Source organism: Neoarius graeffei, chromosome 22, assembly GCF_027579695.1.
Source record: "Neoarius graeffei isolate fNeoGra1 chromosome 22, fNeoGra1.pri, whole genome shotgun sequence".
Taxonomy (NCBI): Eukaryota; Metazoa; Chordata; class Actinopteri; order Siluriformes; family Ariidae; genus Neoarius; species Neoarius graeffei.
In genome coordinates, this window is record NC_083590.1 from 22,983,492 (window position 1) to 23,003,227 (window position 19,736).

Sequence of the window (19,736 nt, forward strand, 5' to 3'; positions counted from 1 at the left end):
CTCCTTTAAAGTGACTGCAGAATGTAACGATGTTGGTGAAATGTATAACCCTGAGCTCTGGCCTGAAGGAGCTCTGATAAGGTGTTATTATCAGCCACGCAAAGCGCCCACTGCGGTTAGTGATAACTAGTCACCATGAAAACATCAATTCGGGTGATATCTTACAACTGCCGTGGCCTACGGCTAGGGCAGAGTGCTGGAGATAAAGCTCGGCGTTCTGTTGTGGACAGTCTGCTGGCAGAATGTGACATTTTATGTTTGCAAGAGACTTTTACAGCTAAACAAGACCTGGATAAACTAAATACTCTTGATCCAAACTTCCTTGGAGTGGGAGAGTCAACAACTGATCTCAGCAAAGCTATTGTCATAGGCAGAATCTTAGGGGGGGTGGCTGTTCTCTGGGACAAAAAACTTGATGCTGTGATAAAGCCGATTAGGCTAGATGTTGACTGGTGTATTGGTTTACAGTATACTCACAAATGTAATAATTTTATTGTTTTAAATGTTTATACTCCATACGAGTCTAGTGAAAATGAGGTTGAGTATCTCAATAGACTGGCTTTTATTAATGCTTTTATTCAAGACAATAGCAGTTGTAGTATATATGTTGTTGGAGATATGAACTCTGATATCACTGACAGCAGTTCACTATTTGCTCATCATCTGACCTGCTTCTGTGAGGATAATAACTTCACTCTATCAAGTAAATTATTGTTACCTATAGACAGCTATACATATATAAGTGAAGCATGGAACACTACATCATGGCTTGACCATTGTTTTAGTACAGCCGATGGTCATGCAGCCATTGAGAAAATGGATATTAAATATGGGGTAGCACTAACAGACCACATACCTCTGGCCTTAACAATTAATGTAGCAGAACTGCCATCTATAATTACCAACATTAATGATGGTAGGGGTAATGTGTCTACTAAAATAGACTGGTCAACTCTTTCTGACGAGGATTTAGTAACATATTATACTAACACAGACCAATACCTGAATAATGCTTATCTTCCCAGAGAAGCCATTTTGTGTAAGGATGTTCACTGTCAAAATGAGGAACACAAGATTGACCTATGTGCCATGCATGATGCTGTAGTGGCTGCTCTGTATGAGGGTGGAAAACCGTTTGCTAAAAACAAGAGAATTAGGGCAAATAACATAAGACCTGGAAGGCATGAACATGTGGCTCCATATCATGCAGAAGCCCGGGAAACATACAAGCTCTGGGTCCTGGCTGGGAAACCTAGACAGGGCCCAGAGCTTGAGAGTAAAAAGTTGGCTAATGCCAGATATAAGTGTGCTGTTCGTTTTATCTCTAGAAATGAGCAAGCCATGAGGGCTGACTCTATGGCTAGTAAAATGATGGGTAACAATATTAATGACTTTTGGAAAGAGGTGAGGTCCCTAAATAACTGTAAATCTTTTCTTCCTTGTACTATTGAGGGAGTCTCTGGTGAAGATAATATTGCTAAGCTATGGAGAAAACATTTTAGTTCTCTTTTTAACTGTTTACAACATGACCCGTATGTGGAGGATTCTGTGACCCATGATGAATCAATAACTATACTGTCACACGAGGTGTATGAGGCTATACAGAAATTACCCAACAGTAAAGCATGTGGCATGGACTTTATAAGTGCGGAACACGTGAAGCACGCCAGTCAGAGGCTTTCTCTTCTTCTTGCAATTAACTTTACTGGACTGATGATACATGGCATATTGCCAGATTCTATGCTATCCATTCTGCTTGTACCGGTCATCAAGGACAAAACTGGAAAGGTTGGTTGCCTGGACAATTATCGACCTATTGCGCTGGCCAGTATATTGTAAAAGGTGATGGAAAGAGTCCTCCTTTGATATACTGAATGTGTATGTCTCTTCCCTTGACAATCAGTTTGGGTTCAAGCCAAAGCATGGCACAGATATGTGTATTTATGCTCTAAAAGAGATAGTGAACTTGTATAAATCTAAAAATTCAACTGTTTTAATGTGTTTTATAGATGCTTCCAAGGCGTTTGATCGCGTGAGTCACAAAAAGCTATTTCTTAAATTAAAGCAAGGAGGGGTGCCTGGCTACATTGTGAGGGTACTTGCCTATTGGTATGCACACCAGAAAATGCACATCAAGTGGGGGAGTTGTATATCTGACCCTTTTAGTGTGACAAATGGGGTTAGACAGGGTGGTATTTTGTCCCGTTTTATTTAATTTTTATATGGACGAGCTGTCCAGACGATAGAATGGCTGTAACACAGGGTGTTTGATTGGTGGTGTACTGGTTAATCATTTTATGTATGCAGATGACCTTGTGACCTTTAGTCCAAGTAGTGCGGGGCTGCAACAGCTTCTTAATGTATGTACTGACTAGGGCTGTAACAATATGCGTATCGATATCGAAATCGCGATACGCAGAGCCACGATCTGTATTGCGATACAAGAAGGCAGAATCGCGGTACACCCTTTCAAACTTCTCCTCAGCCCAAAAACAGAGGCGCTTCCAAACTTCAATTTATGAATACTTTACTTTTTATTTAAATTACATTTTAAACTTACTTAAATTACTTTTATTTTTTTATATCCATTAGTAAGTCGTTTTTTTGCCGACCTGCGACAATCTTCTGCGAGTCACGCAACGTCCACACTCGCCACTGGCAGAGCATTCATTTCTTTTAAGCGGTCGCCATTCTGGTTGCGACGCGGGGAGCGAATCTGTAAACAAGCAGCTCATTGGCTGGCTAGGTGTGCCACAAGCCAATCACAATCACTTGACCGGTAAGGCATGCAGTGTTGCCAGATTGGGCAGGTTTAGGTGCTTTTTGGCTGGTTTTGAACAAATTTTGGGGTGGAAAACGTTAGCAATATCTGGCAACACTGAAGGCATGTCTGCTTGGGCGGAAGCCTTCTGCGGCAGTTACATTTTGACACGCGAGCAATGTTTCACCATAAAAATTCCGTAATTTCCATCTGTTTTCCGCGATCACAGAAAATCATTGGCCCTATGAGAGTGAGACAGTGAGAGAGCCAACCCCCCAAAAAAAAATCTTAACGGATTTACACGATTTGGAAAAATGACTTTTTTAGAACCGAAAAAACCAGAGCTTCCGGCTCAACAGTATTATTTTGAGAAATAAAACAATCTTTGGATATACATTTGTTCATTTTTGCATACATATTACTCATTCTCTGCAGTGGTCTGAATTATTTGTTATTAAATAGTTAATGTAAGTAAGTAAATGTTAATAAGTCAAATTTACTACTTTAAAAAAACATTTTAAAAAAATCGTGGGCGTATCGAATCGTGGGTCAAAAATCGCGATACGAATCGAATCGTGAGTTGGGTGTATCGTTACAGCCCTAGTACTGACGATGGTTTACAATTTGACAAAGTATAATTCCAACAAAAGCGCTGTTCTAATATGTCGAACTAAACAGGATAAAAGCCTCAAATTCCCTGAGTTCAGACTGTCTAATAATTCTCTTGAGGGTTTGCAAAAAGATAAAATATCTAGGTCACTGTATTACAGATGATATGAATGATGACATATATAGAAAGTGTTGTAAGTTATATGCACAGGCAAACACTATAGCCCGTAAATTTACATTTTGCTCCACTCAAATCAAAGTGGCTCTGTTCAAGGCGTACTGCACACCACTCTACACTGCACACCTCTGGTCTTCTTATAAAAAGTCCAGTATGCAAAAATTACAAGTAGCATACAATGATGCCTTAAGAATTTTACTTAAGGTTCCCAGGGGAGGGAGTGCTTAGCCTGGGCCCGCCCATCCTAAGCGTGACGCAACACGAGGGCCTGTTCCGAGCTTAGTCTGGCCAGGCAGGCTATCTACAGCTAGCCTGGGAAATCCCATGCTGCTTTGCACAATTGTTCCGATCTGAAAAGACAGCATGGAAACTATGGTCTAAAGGCTCGTCTGAGTTAGGGAGCCAATCAGAGAGTGGGGAGGGGGTGGAAAGACGGTGACGCGTACTACTCGACAAACGGAAGCTTGTAGTTTATTTGGGACTGTTTACGGATCACATTTAACATGACGGCGAGCGATACGAACCAAACTTTCGATCAAGCTTTAGACACTGTTCTGAATAGTTTAGAATGAAAGTTTGTTTTAAAAAAAGAACAGCGTTTGGCAGTAATCGTTCTGTGCCATTGTTTTCCTATTTTTGTTTTGCCTTCTCTTTCTCTTTCCTTCTCTTCTTCGCCTCTTCGTCGCTCTAACCACGTCACCGGGTACAACTGCCATGATTGGCCATGGGCTATGTATAGTATACTGGTATACACATTTACCAGTTTCAAATTTAAATTTCTTCTTAAAAAATTCCTTGGTTGGGTAAATTCTATTCAAAATTTTGAACTGTATTTCTTTCGCTTTGAAGGGAATTAGAAAGGAGAGATATTTAGTTCTAATCTTTTTAATTTCTACTGTTTCAAAATCTTTTAATATGTAATCTCTTTTGACAGAATTAGGAAAGCAAATATTTTGTAAGGAACGTCTTAAAAATTTGTTATCGCACTTTTTATTACAAAATTCGACACCTTCAATCCAAAGTTGTCTCAGTCTAGGAGAAATATCAGAGTACACCATATCCTGTTCCACCATAGTTCGGATTGGTACAGGAATAGCCTTTACGATTTGGTTGTATTTTCTTTTTGTACATTGAATCTGAAATTTCTGACAGAAATGACCATGTTGTAAAATCTGTCCATCATTCATAAAGTGAGCAATAGCCCACACACCTTTGGAAAACCATTCCTCAATAAAAATAGATTTTCTATTAACCAATATATACCTATTATTCCACACTGGGCTATTATGAGGGGTAAAATTATGCTTAAATATTATTTTCCAATAAAGGAGGACCTGTTGATGAAAGTCAGAAAGTATCTGAGGAAATTTATTTAACTCAAAATCACATTTTAATAGGAAATCGATTCCACCGAGCTTATTGAAAATGAGGTTGGGTATGTAATACCAGATAGAGTGACTATTATTTAGAAAAGACTTTAGCCATTTAAGTTTTAGTACACCGTTCATAATGTCAAAATCTATTGCATTTCCCCCTCCTTCACCATAGGGTTTGATTAGATCATCTTTACCTATATAATGACATTTGTTCTTCCAAATGAAGTTAAAGTTTAATCTATTAAATGTTTTTATCATTCTTTTTGAAATAGGGAGGGAATACGCAGGATAAATTAATCTAGAGAGACTCTCCATTTTGGTCAGTAATGTCCTGCCAAAGACAGTGACATCTCGCTTTAACCATCTATTTAAGATTAGTTTACATTTGTCAACATTATCAGATATATTTGCTTTATCTCGAATATTACTATCTTTTGTAATGACTATACCTAAGTATTTCACCTCTTTCTTCACCTTTATATTGTACAACGATTCCAAGGGATGGTCTTTTAAAGCAAATAGTTCACATTTATTCAAGTTTAGTTGCAGGCCTGAGGCTTTAGAAAATTTAACAATAAGTTGTTGAGCGGAAACCATAGATTGTTTACAGAATCTATGCCGGAAGCGCTTCATTCACATCACGAACATGGAGCAGCGGCAAGCCTTTGACACAGCGGTAGATGCTGTATTGAAAGCATTCAACGGGAAGTTCTCATTGAAAACGGAGCAAAGAGCAGCCCTGGAGGCATTTATTGAAAGGAAGGGCGTTTTCGCCTTGCTCCCGACCGGCTTCGGTAAGAGTTTAATCTACCAGTTAGCCCCGTCGCGTCACATACGTCAGAGGAAAGAGTGATGTGATTGGTTCAAACTTCGTCACAGCCTTTTCTGGCTTCGACCAGTAGCAAACTGAGGCCTTTCAGGGAGGCGGGTCAACCACGCGCTCTGGGAAACGGTTTGGCTTAATAGCTTGGCCAGGCCAAATGCTCGCAGAGCTTTGAAGTCGCGTTAGCCAGATGTTTGTGTCTGTAGGAGTTAGTACACTTCATGCACTTTTAAGAAACTTAATGTATAAGTTTATACAACGCCTGGATGATTCTTCCAACAACATTATGGTGGCACTCTCAAATCCAACTGTGAGTAGCACAAGGTATACATCCAGGTTGAGAGCGCACTGGACAAAATGTTTGTATATATTTTAATTTTTTTTTTTGTTCTTTTTTTGTGTTTTTGTCTGACTGCCATGGTTTGTTTTGATGTGTATTTGTACTGTTTTGTGTGGATTTGGACATGTGTCTAGCGAATAAACAGAATTGATATCATCACCACCATAGACGTCGCCAGACCCATTTTAGGGTAGCTCCAGCCACCCTATCTTATGGCAAAGCCACCCTATATTTTTTGCCCTTTTTTAAATTATTTATATTTTTATTTTTTTTTCCCAAAAAAAACAAAGGCAGTAAAGCACTGAACATGAGCCATCAACAACGCAAGTTAATCCGAACAACAGTTTCTGCTTGCTTATTTATTGTTTAATGCAATATTATTAATATCGTTATGATTCCTCCTCATTGGCTCTGTGTCAAGCGTCACGTCCAGTGGTAGGCTAGTAGGACTTAAAAAACTACGCGGGCATTCTGCAGCAGGCGCGGTGCGGGCTTCCATTGAGTTGGGTTTGCAGAGAGTCAGAATTCTATGCTTTCATTTGCAGACACACACGGTGAGATTGTAATTTGATGTCAGTGGTTTGCATTTGCTTAACTTTACCTAGGCTATATTGAGTCTTCTGTAGAATGTTTACATGATTTGTGAAGCACTTGCCCTCTTCAGTTTGCGCAGGAATGCATGACACCTACCATTGTTTTTTTTTCACATTTTTGTAGTTTAGCTGGTGAAGTTGCTTCAGCAAGCAATTAAATGATGAAAGCAATTTTAAAATAGAATAGAAATGGTGGGAAGTGTGTCCCCAAGGTGTGATGCTCTTGAAATAATGAATTGATTGACAGCCTTAGTAGGTGCTCTGAAAAATGTTCGGCGCGCGCTGCGCGCGCGCAATACCTTTAATCCTCTGGGTGCTAAGCTACCCCTGTCTCTCAAACCTAGTGACGTCCCTGATCACCACAATCTGTGTATGGGCGTTTCCACAAGTATTCTTGCTCATTTCTGTGTTTAACTCTATTGTAGAGTTTGTAATGTTCGAGTAAAGTCATGATGTTATTTGTGAGAACCTTAAGATGAAGCCAGCCGCCAAAAGAAGATATTCACCTGTATGGCAACATTTTACAGCTGTATCAACTAATCCGGTAAAATAACCGTCAATATCTACAGTAGTGTCTATTATTACACAGGACATAAAACAAATAGCGGGACACATGATCAAACACAAACCGGGACAATATAACATCATTACTTACATGACTCATCAGTTATCCAAGTTCCAACACCAAATAAAGTGTTTTTCTCTGGACTGTTGTTGTTGTTGTCGTCGTTTGGCTGTTTGTTGTCACGTGATCACACCTACTCACTGGATTGGTTGCTTCGTAGGAGTTTTTTTTTTTCTTGGCGAATCATTTCTAAAAGTGACGCAGAAACAAATAGTGCAGCTTTCGAATTCAAGACTAAAGAACAGAAAAAGATAGGACTGTAATCACTTTCAAGGAAACTGAAACTCTTTTTCTCCATTAAGCCCACACCACAAACTCTCTTCCAGTTCAGCCTAAAGGTGGAGAAGTTTACTTGTTTCTAGCTGTTAAAAGGCCAGGGGCTGAGGCACAGTTTCCTGGGGCTTGGAGTTTTAAAGGGAGACTGGCAGAGATAGGTCGGGGAGGCCATATCTAACTTTACAAGAAATATTATCACAAGACTCTAGACGTTTTGTTGTTCTGAAGTTACACTACAACTCCAGTCCACTTTAATTCCCAAGAAATAGAATAAAACTGCTGTCATTAATGATAATCTCACATCAAAGCTGAGAAGACAGAAGAAGACAGCTGAGAAAGATTTCACATTTTATCCTGATTATCTCATCTCATTATCTCTAGCCGCTTTATCCTGTTCTACAGGGTCGCAGGCAAGCTGGAGCCTATCCCAGCTGACTACGGGCGAAAGGCGGGGTACACCCTGGACAAGTCGCCAGGTCATCGCAGGGCACGGAATCTGATATAATGCCTAAAGAGTGGAGGATATTATTGTTTTCTATCTCTCTCAGCATAAAAAATCCTCGAGCATTTGGACGGCTGCTGATCTCATACACACACCAAGAAAAGCACATACAGACGTTGCTTAATAGACCTCTTCTAAATACTAAACCAGTTTATTTCTGTAAATGTTAGTTTTATAGCAGTGATGATCAGATGAACCGAGTCTTTGAATCATGTGTCGAGTTTAAGAGCGCGTGCTAAATGAATCCCCGCTTCGAGGCACGTGATGGAGTTCTCGTTAACCGGAAGTGAAGCTCCGCCCTTCAGGGCTTGTTCATGTGCAGACTGGAGCTGAAAACTGACACTCCGACATTTTTATTCTACAGCTATAAAACTGGATGTAAGATCAACTAAATATAATAAATCTGTATTTAAACTGCACTTCGGTCTCATTTCTTTGTATGAAAACATTATTATCATCACAATCTGTTTATGGGCGTTTCCACAGGTATTAGAAAGAAAGAAAGCACAACTTTACTCATCACACCACGCCCGGCGCCATGGGGGGGCGAAAGGGGGCGTCGCCCCCTCGTGGCTACAGCCCCGCCCCCTCAACGGAGACTCAAATCACTTAATTGTTTTCTTATGAAAATAAAATTATAGACGTATTAATAATTTGCATTTTCAAATACGAAATATTAAGTGGTTGCGCATTGCACAAAAATACATTTCACATAAATCACTACTAAAACTGGCACGGTAGAACAAATCTGATTGGTTGTTATGATTCTTACGTTGCAATCGTAGAATTCAACTGTATTAAGGTAGGATTATTTCAAAAAGCCTGAATTTAATATTAACCCTGTTTAGACATATGTATCAATCCTAACTACTGACTGACTCCAACTTTTTGCTTTCATATGAATTTTAAATAAATTTTACTGAACACCAAACAGCATTAAAGACAACTGTGAGGAAAAAGTCTGATTAAATAGAACACAGCTAAAAATTTCTAAAACTGGTTTAATTGCACGGCCTGGTAATGTGATATTTATTGAAATTAAGGAAAAATGATAGAGGTTAAATTATTATTCCTCCCCCCAATGTTTTCTTAAAAAGGTTATTACTTACCTGAGTGTCTCAAGTTTGTAATGTTTATCATCCTTAAGAGCAGAGAGCAGCTTCCTTCCTGAGGATCCTATTTTATTCTTACACAGATCCAGTTCTCTCAGGTGAGAGGGGTTTGATCTCAGAGCTGAAGCGAGAGCAGCACAACCTTCATATAACACACCACAATCACACAACCTGCAGAGACACAGTGACACACTTCACTGCCTCAGTTTATGAACATCAAAGTTTGCTTTGTGTGTCTTTAAATTAATGGTGTGTGTGAGAGAGAGAGAGAGAGTGAGAGATGGAAATACATGAATAGTGTAGGATGTAAATAATTATTTTCATTGGTTTTGTAAAGGCAGCATGGTGGTGTAGTGGTTAGCGCTGTCGCCTCACAGCAAGAAGCTCTGGGTTCGAACCCCGTGGCTGGCGAGGGCCTTTCTGTGCGGAGTTTGCATGTTGTCCGCGTGGGTTTTCTCCGGGTGCTCCGGTTTCCCCCACAGTCCAAAGACATGCAGGTTAGGTTAACTGGTGACTCTAAATTGACCGTAGGTGTGAATGTGAATGGTTGTCTGTGTCTATGTGTCAGCCCTGTGATGACCTGGTGACTTGTCCAGGGTGTACCCTGCCTTTTGCCCGTAGTCAGCTGGGATAGGCTCCAGCTCGCCTGCGACCCTGTAGAACAAGATAAAGCAGCTAGAGATAATGAGATGAGATGGTTTTGTAAACAGACTTTCTTTGTAATTTATCCCAGTTTTATTGTTCAGTGTTGTTTCTTACAGTGGACACATGAACAGAGACTTTACTGAGTTCTAGCTATTTCTGCAGCGGTTCTGCTCTCCTGTGGTTTCACTTCCCTCAGTATTGCATGCTGTCCTCTTGGTGTGATTTTTGCAGGATACCTCAATCTTAGGCAGAGGAGCAGCAGCTCTGTTAGACAAATTATCTTATTGTGGACTGAGTCACACACTCAGAAATGCTTTTTAGTAGCTTTTTCCTGTGTGATTTTACACCCACTCAACACCTTTATTTCTGCATCTAAAATTTGAAATATTCTGAATATTAATTGATTACAGTTTGCTCTCTTTGCATTTAAATTCCTTAGAAACAGACATTTGAAAACTTTTTAAAATGATTCTGTGAAAGCCTCTATCCATTTTCTGCGTGATTCACTTGTACCGATATTGTACATTAAACTACCTTTTTACACATTTTGCACCTTAGTTATGAGTTTACTTATTTATAATCTTTTGTAGTATTGATAAGCATGTTTGTTTATCCATTTTAATCAGTCTGATTAGATTTAGATCTATAGTATGTGAGATGGGGAGGATCTAGTATAAGCCTAATAGGTTTCCTTCCTCCCCCAGCATGCAGTCTCTTATTGTTGTCTGTCATCTCATCTCATCTCATTATCTCTAGCCGCTTTATCCTTCTACAGGGTCGCAGGCAAGCTGGAGCCTATCCCAGCTGACTACGGGCGAAAGGCAGGGTACACCCTGGACAAGTCGCCAGGTCATCACAGGGCTGACACATAGACACAGACAACCATTCACACTCACATTCACACCTACGGTCAATTTAGAGTCACCAGTTAACCTAACCTGCATGTCTTTGGACTGTGGGGGAAACCGGAGCACCCGGAGGAAACCCACGCGGACACGGGGAGAACATGCAAACTCCACACAGAAAGGCCCTCGCCGGCCCCGGGGCTCGAACCCAGGACCTTCTTGCTGTGAGGCGACAGCGCTAACCACTACACCACCGTGCCGCCCTGTTGTCTATGTGTGAAATAAAAAACAAACACACACTAATAGACGCACAGGCTTCAGTGGGGGTCTGTAAGCTCTGTGGCAGGGGCTTTTCACACAGGCTACACTGTTCACCAACCGCGAGCTGGCCTGGTGGTTAGCGTGTCCGTCTCTCGACCGGGAGATTGCGATTTCTGCTCACGGTCGGGTCATTCCAAAGACCATCATAAAAATGGTACCTACTGCCGTCTGGTAAGGCACACTGCAATACAGATGTGAGCAGGAAGTCAAACTCTCGCAGTTACCAGAGGACCAGCCCCCCACTGTAACCCTTACTCTCAGGGACGCCGCTAGAAATCTTGGGCCCTATGAAAGATTACAATTTAGGGCCCCCCCGGTAAAATTTTCAAGCTCAAGCAACTGAATTTGAAGTCTGTTTTTGGCTGGCACTTTTACTTTACTACACGTGTGATCAGCTACCTAGCAAGTTTAGGTGATACAATTATTTGGTATATGAACATTTTAAATGCAGAACTGTCAGAATTAGACTGAATAGACTGTTGCCTTAAAATGAACATTCCATGATATATATGGAAGATATATATATATATTTTTCTTTTATGAGAAACTATTATTAGGCCACTCAGTAGCCTATGGAGTTCATTCAATCCAAATGTTTGTGTTGAGAGAAATTGCATGCATCACTGTATCAGTATGGATTTATAACATTCTGTATGCACATTATGGATACTCCAGAGCCCTCCAGCAAACATCAATAATCAGGATTACAAAATGTATTCCTTTGTTTCCTCCATTTATTGACTTATTGTATGTGATCAAATCTATGCCTTGACGAATAACTACACTAGTTTTTTGATACAATCACATAGTGCACTGCAAGAAATCCACTAAGTGTTTTTGGTTTCTTTTAGGCATCACACGTTTATTAGAAAACACAGCAAATGTTCAAATATTCAAGTTAAATACCTAGCAACAGTATCAATAAATCCACACATGAACAATAGCAATGATATCTGTGACCACAGCTAATGTGCAAAATATTAAAGTTAAATACTTAACAATATCAACAAATCCACACATGAACAATGGCAAAACACCTAGACTTAATTATACAATAAAGATACCTATGAAAAAAGGTGTTTTTTTTTTTCACACACAGTGTGATATCCGGACTTCATAATTTATCACACCCGCTCCTGCTTAGCAACTTCTAGAATGTTCACCTCTGTTGCGCGCAGAGAGAAACTGACAGCTGCTCTAAACTGCGCTAATCCCGCTCCCAGAATCAGACTGTACCATTAGTTAAAAGGGTGGAGGGGTGAAATGACAATATCATAAATAATTCAAGAAAAATGTTATAGCAAATCATAACCATGTATAATTTGCATATTTTAACAGATGAAATGAAATATTTTATTTCAAAAACTTACACAAGGCAATACTATTAAAATAATATTAATATCCCTCACAGGGCCCCGTCAGTGCCAGGCCCTTAGAATCGTCCTAACTCCCCCCCAGCGGCGCCCCTGCTTACTATATAAAACGCGAGAGGCAGCGGGCCGTAGAAGCAGAGATCGGTGCTGCACCCATACGCGTCAAGAGCTGGGTAGTACTGGGACAGGAGACTGCCTGGGAAGACCAGAGCCTGGTGCGGGAGGGCCTTTTTTTTTTTTGCACTGTTAACCACTAAACAGGTTGTGTTTAAGGAACAAACAGCATGATATTTCAGTGAGATACTTGATCAATTTGATTCACAAATACTGAATTACACCAAGACTGTTGACACTTTAGTAAACATTTAATTGCTGCATTTTAATGAAATGTGAGCGGAGGCCGGGCTTCCAGTATCGTCTTAAAGCAATCACCATTGACAGAGATGGACTGAAAGATTATTTACTATTTTCACGTGTTATTTTTATTAGAAAAATTCAAAATCAGCAAAAAAGAATTGTTGCCATGGCTTTCAATTTATTGGAAGTTCTTTTCTGCTCCTTTTTAATTTTTATTTAAAAGTCTTTATTTTTTTTTTTTACTGCATCAGTTCTACGGCATTAACTTCTCATTTTAGTTTTTAAACTCTATATTCCTGAGATCTTTTCCACCACGTCACTGCTGCTTTTAAACCCTGCAGCTCACACAGAGTGCACTTCGTTTGTGTCTCAGGTGCAGTTTGTCTCATTAGTTACAACGTTGTAGTAAATTTCACAGCAATTTCAAACACACTGCAGTCACATCAAGTCATGTTTTATGTTGCAGCTTCTCACGTACGTCCATCTGACCCAAAGACTCTTTCACAAATCATCAGTGTGCAGTGAAAAGAAACGAATCTTCCTCCTCAGGACACTGATGATGAACCTAAAACCTCTGCTTCAGTCTCACTATTAGAGAATGTGTCCGACTGAGGAGCAGGTCATGTGACTCTCAAAGAGATGATCTTACCCCAGTATCTCCAGTTTAGTCAGGATTCTCCAGTACAGCACAGAGACGCTTCACTCCTGAGTCTCCGAGTTTATTCCAAGCCAGATCCAGTTCTCTCAGGTGTGAGGGGTTTGATCTCAGAGCTGAACTCAGAGCAGCACAACCTTCACCTGAGACACGACATTCCCGCAACCTGCAGAGACACAATGACACACACTTCATCAACAGATTTTCATCTTGGTTTAATACTTCCTTTAAAGATGAGTGTGTAAAATTATTTTTATTATCCAGAAGGTCATGAAGATTGACTATCACCTGTTAATTCTAATTAACGTTGTAATCAATAATGATAATACTGTCACATTTATTTCTGTTATCTGTTGTGTGAAATATTAAACCATCAGCAGCTGAAGCAGAACAGAGAACAGCAGAGTGACCATGAACTTTAATCAGAGAGAGAGAGAGAGATACATGCCATAGAACTGAGAGCGATATCTCAGATAGTTCTCTACTAGACTTATAGTAGGGGTGGGTATTGGCAAAGAAGTCACGATTCAATTCGAATCACGATTCACATGCTACGATGCGATACTATCACGATGCATCACGATTCTTGAATTATTGCGATGCATTGCGATATATTCAACATACTTCAGTGAAAATGTAAAAAAAAAAAAGAGCATAATTACCAGTGGCTGTGTACGATCTGGATAGTGTCTCCAATTGATGCATAACTCAGAGCAACTCAGTTCATAACTGAATTTATTGAAACGACTTTGGAGGTAGTTGCCATTAAAATGAATATTACTGTTTCCATACTTAACAAGTGGACACACTAATGACAAAAATTGCATAGGATTTATAAAACTAAAAATAATAAAAGAAAACTAATAACAGCAGTTTTCAATTTCTTTGCAGCACCTGCAGTATGGGAGGACAAGGCAATAATAAATAAAATATATATACTATATTACTCAGTGCATTAAATTATCATCATCATTATATTATTTGTTACATTACATTATATTTAAATGCCTTATGCATTTATAGTTTGTGGAGCATCCTCAAATTAGGAAACAATACACTCACTAAGCATATTTCTTTTAGCATGTTGTAGTACCGCAGCAGTTATGTCAGACTCGGTGAGTGTGCAGATGTCCTTCTCAGATTTACGTATTTCTGCAGACAGGAGTGCAGCGTGGATGGCAGGCTGTTGCTCTAAAAAGCGCTCAAGCATGTTGTGCGCGCTGCTCCAGCGAGATTTGTAAACAGAGTCGCAGTCGCATATGATGTCTATGCAGAATGTCTAGGTCGCAGTAGCCCGCCGCTGGAAATGCCACTGGCATGAAGGCAGCGGGCGTCAAAAACTCCACGGCGACATCTACAGGACTGGAAGTTGTATTCTACTTGTTTTTAGCTGATGTTCGCCAACCATTCATACAATTTTATTTATTCATTTTTTAAAATTAATAATCGATATTTGGCGTCAAGAATCGATGCAGTATATCGTGAAAGTTAGTATCGCGATGCATTGTCATGACGATTATTTTGCACACCCCTAACTTATAGTGCGCTAGACAAGGCCAATAAACTTGGTTCTCCATAGTCTACATAGTGCGGTTATATAACACTATAGATCAGGGGTCGGCAACCCTAGGCACGCGTGCCACAACTGGCACGCCGAGGAATTTCCAGTGGCACACTGACGATGATACACAAACCTAATTATTCAACACATTAAAAATGTTCAAACGTCATCTTGAACTGTTGCATGGCGAGCCTGCTCTTTTAGCATGACTACACAACAATATAGCGCCCCCCTCCCAGTGTTGCCAGATACTGCTGACGGTTTCCAGCCCAAAATATGTTCAAAACCCATCAAAATGCACTTAAAACCGCCCAATCTGGCAACACTCCCCCCTCCCCATATTTCTCACGAGATGGGCCCACTTGATGCAGCAGTTGCACTAAGATGGCAAAGAAGCCGACAGTTCGGGCTTTCCTCTCCTCGTGGACCAAAGAATATGGGTTCGTTTCTCAGAGGGACCGTGCTGTGTGCATGTTGTGTTTTGAAAGTGTTGTGTGTCGAACATCCAGTGTTAAACGTCATTTCGAGGGAAAGCACGAAATGACTTTCAAAGATCAGGCACATAGGGACGAATCAATCTCACGCGCAGTGTGCAGATATGGGAAGCAAGCCCACACTTTAAAAGTCTTTGCCTCAGCTAAAAACAATGCCACTGAAGCTAGCTATATAATTTCTCACTGCATAGCTAAACATGGAAAGCCATTCACAGACGGTGGATACATTAAGGAGGCCTTTCTCTCCAGCTCGGATAGTCTTTTTGAGGGGCTGACAAATAAAGAGACAATAAAATCAAGAATAAAAGACATGCCCGTATCAGCCAGAACTGTTGAGCGACGAATTGGTGAAATGGCAGAAAACGTAAGGGTGCAGCAAACAACTGGCATAAAAGATGCAGCGGTATTTAGCATTGCACTTGACAAAAGCGTAGATGTGAATAATGTGGCACGTTTGGCAGTGATCTGTGGTTGGTTGAAGAGAGCAACTGGACTTGCTTGAAGATTCTTGAAAACATTTCACCTCTCATCCTAAAGGCATCCTCAGTTCTGTCTGACTCTGTTCAATGATGGTCGTTCCAGGTTGACAAAAATGAACGATCCTCTCTGGCTAAGATGTCTGCCACAGATTACTATGTACCTGGATGACTGAGATTCGTCACAGATATGTTTCTACGCACTTTGGGATGAGATCCCTTTGACTGATGTGGGAGTATGAGAGAACTTCCAGAAAACTGGCAGACATCTTAGCCAGAGAGGATTGTTCATTTTTGTCAACCTGGAACGACCATCACTGAACAGAGTCAGACAGAACTGAGGATGCCTTTAGGATGAGAGGCGAAACATTTTCAAGAATCTTCAAGCAAGTCCAGTTGCTCTCTTCAACCAACCACAGATTACTATGTACCTGGATGACTGAGATTCGTCACAGATATGTTTGGCAGTGATGGCAAGATATTGTGATGTGACTGTGAGAGAGGAGCTCTGCTGTTTAAAGCCAATGAACCCTGCTGGGCATCTTTACCCGAAAAGTTCAACTGTCTTCGCAATATCGCACTGGCTTTATTGTCAGTGTTCGGATCAACATATCTGTGTGAACAGATATTTTCGCACATGAAGAATGTACTTTGCCCCTCCCGAAGTCGTCTGACAACGGGCCATTCGGAAGCATGCGTCCAACTCAAAGTGACCAGTTGCCATCCCCACATCTCGGAGCTAAGTAAGGGGAAGCAGGGCCAGGGATCACATTGACTGACAGGCAAAACATTTATTTTGTAACAAGGCTACTTCAAATTTGCAGTTTATTGTTAAGCCACTTTAAGTAGGCTACTTGTCAATGTTCTCTGACACTCATTAATTTTTTTCTGTAGTTTTATTATTCATCAGTTCAATTTCCATTAGGCTACTACGTCTTTATTGTGAATAACTTGGGCCTGTTACCTACTGAAAAATTTTGGATGTTATTGTGTGAATTTGTATAAGCTGCTTGCAATGTTGTTATCCAATGTGTGTGTGAGGGGGTTGTTCTTAAACCTTGTGTGTGAGGTTAATGGCATAAAACAAGTGCAATGGTGTTTTACATTTGCATTAAATATCCATATCCGTCTAAAATGTGTGGTGTCTAATTACACATAGTTAACAACACCTATTTGAATGGCACACTAACTAACAAGAAAATTTCTAATTGGCACTACATGGCAAAAAGGTTGCCGACCCCTGCTATAGATTTATATAATTGTAGAGTCAAGGAAGTAAAATCTGAATCATGGTGAAAAACTATGGAATGCCTTGTGACACAAAATATAGTCATGAAAAATTGCATAAAATAAGTAATTAAAGTATTAATTCATTAAAATGTGAAATAACTGCTTAAAATCTCAGTTAATTAACTTGAATTGCAATCTGAAATAATTCAACATATTTAATTATATATTGTTAGGTTAAGTATTATTCTTGACCAAGAAGGCAGTAATTTATTAAAATGGTGACAAAATTAAGGATTAATTTCGGTTCAGTTAAAATGACCTTCTGTCTCGGCTGGACATTGTTTGGGAACATTTTGTTTATTTTGATATGAGATGTTTTGCTTATAACTGTCTTTGTTTAGGTTTGTTCTTATTTTTTGTTTACTTTCTTATAACATATCTTTGTTGAAAAATTCCGTATGTGCGTAAGCAATCTCATCTCATTATCTCTAGCCGCTTTATCCTTCTACAGGGTCGCAGGCAAGCTGGAGCCTATCCCAGCTGACTACGGGCGAAAGGCGGGGTACACCCTGGACAAGTCGCCAGGTCATCACAGGGCTGACACATAGACACAGACAACCATTCACACTCACATTCACACCTACGGTCAATTTTAGAGTCACCAGTTAACCTAACCTGCATGTCTTTGGACTGTGGGGGAAACCGGAGCACCCGGAGGAAACCCACGCGGACACGGGGAGAACATGCAAACTCCACACAGAAAGGCCCTCGCCGGCCCCGGGGCTCGAACCCAGGACCTTCTTGCTGTGAGGCGACAGCGCTAACCACTACACCACCGTGCCGCCCCGTGCGTAAGCAATGACCTTTAAAATCTGTTTGTACCTTGCTATCATGTCATATGATCAGAAATATGTTATTATGTTATGATTTACACACACACTGATGGAGATTACTTGACCTGCCCCCAGATCAAGCACACACACATACATCTGAACATTCCATTAGAACAGTGATGTAATTAAGATGTCTCACACACACACACACACACACACACACACACACACACACAGACACAGATATCAAAATGATGTCACTTACTCACACCCTCCCATAGAGAGACACACACACACACACACACCCCTCTCTGAGGTCACATACACACACACACACACACACACACACACACACACACACACACACAATAGCCGTTTAGAGAGATTATAATTTGTTATAAAAGGTGTTTGTAATCTTTCATCTTTGGCGAGAATACTGTGATTAAACAGCAGTGAAACCGGTCTCTGGTTCTCTGTTTTTTTGCGGTGTTCCGTCCCAGAATTCTGCAGGTGGTACGAGGGCGGGGGTCCCGAGAAGTAAGTTGACCGTTTCCGACTGGGTGAACCCTAACAATTTGGTGGCCCGTACGGGGACCTCCCAATCAGGTAAGGGGTCTCTTTTAATTGATTAGTTTGATTGGTTTGACTTCCGCCTGGTTGGAGGTATCAGAAAAAAACCCAGTTGTTTATTATTTTGGTTATGTTTTTTGGTGAACCTCGTGGAAGAGCCACGGGAAGATTGGTTAAACCTCGTGTAAAAGCACGGGAAGGCTATCCTCGTAATTTGTTTACGGGAAGGTGACCCTCGTGAAGTGAAGGAGCTGTCAAGGGAAGAGCGCGCTTTTTATGTTAAACCCATAATAATTACCCTAATTAATCTCGGGACTGATTCCTTCGTGCCACCATGGGGGGGAAATTGTATTATTGTATTAAGGTACCCGGACCCCGAGAAAAAACCCACGGGATTGGATGAATTGCTGTGGTTTAGCATTCTACACAAATTCTAGACAATTTGGCCGGCTCAGTTTTGATTTATCCTCATTCAGGTATTTGCAATCTCTAGGAGCTGTGTAATGTATCTTTAATTGTTTTAGCATTTATATAAGGCACTCTGGACATGAACAGTTAGAACTGTGTTCCTGGTGTGCATAAATGTTAAACCTTTGGTCAATCAAACCTGTATAACCAACTTCCAAAGTCCTTATTTCCTTTAGAAAATCCTTATAAGATGCAAATTAAAATGATTTACCTAAAATTTGAATGATAATTAACAATTATATATCCCAGGTACTTTTTATTCAATATTAATAACAATAAACTTTAAGAATGAATACAAGCTTCAATGTTTGACAAAAAAAAAAAAAAACACAAAGTGTAAATGTTATGTGCTCTTTTATCATTGTGGGAATTGATTATAACTCTAAATAAATATTGAAGTGGTTTTTTTTTGTTAAAAAGAATCCATATAACTTTATTTGTACGCCCGTATACTATGTTTATTGAATCAAATCCGTATAAAATACGGACATTCTGTATATTGTGCATTTTAATCTCAACGAAAGCTTCACTGAATCGATTCTTTAGAACAAACTCGCATGCGTGTGAATCAATTTACTTGATTCACTCTTGACTATTGACTCAGAAACTACAGAAATCTTATTTGTATTCCTGTTTTCAAATTGTAAACAATAATCACACTTTCATGCTGCATGAAATTAAAGTATGAACTTTCCTCAAACCATTACGTGTGC

At 40.1% G+C, this 19,736-nt stretch overlaps 2 protein-coding genes across 2 annotated transcripts in view; both read right to left on the bottom strand.

The window, feature by feature from the left end:
• LOC132870778 (NLR family CARD domain-containing protein 3-like) overlaps positions 1-7,445 on the bottom strand; it is a 113,041-nt gene extending 105,596 nt beyond the window's left edge. Inside the window, exon 1 of the mRNA XM_060904634.1 lies at positions 7,336-7,445. The gene's annotated coding sequence lies outside the window, so the exon portion shown is untranslated. The remainder of the gene's footprint in view (positions 1-7,335) is intronic.
• Positions 7,446-9,188: 1,743 nt separating this feature from the next.
• LOC132870779 (NACHT, LRR and PYD domains-containing protein 12-like) overlaps positions 9,189-19,736 on the bottom strand; it is a 165,524-nt gene continuing 154,976 nt past the window's right edge. The window contains 3 exon segments of the mRNA XM_060904635.1: positions 9,189-9,366; positions 13,386-13,406; positions 13,408-13,557. Of these exon segments, the coding sequence (XP_060760618.1) occupies positions 9,189-9,366; positions 13,386-13,406; positions 13,408-13,557 (349 nt within the window).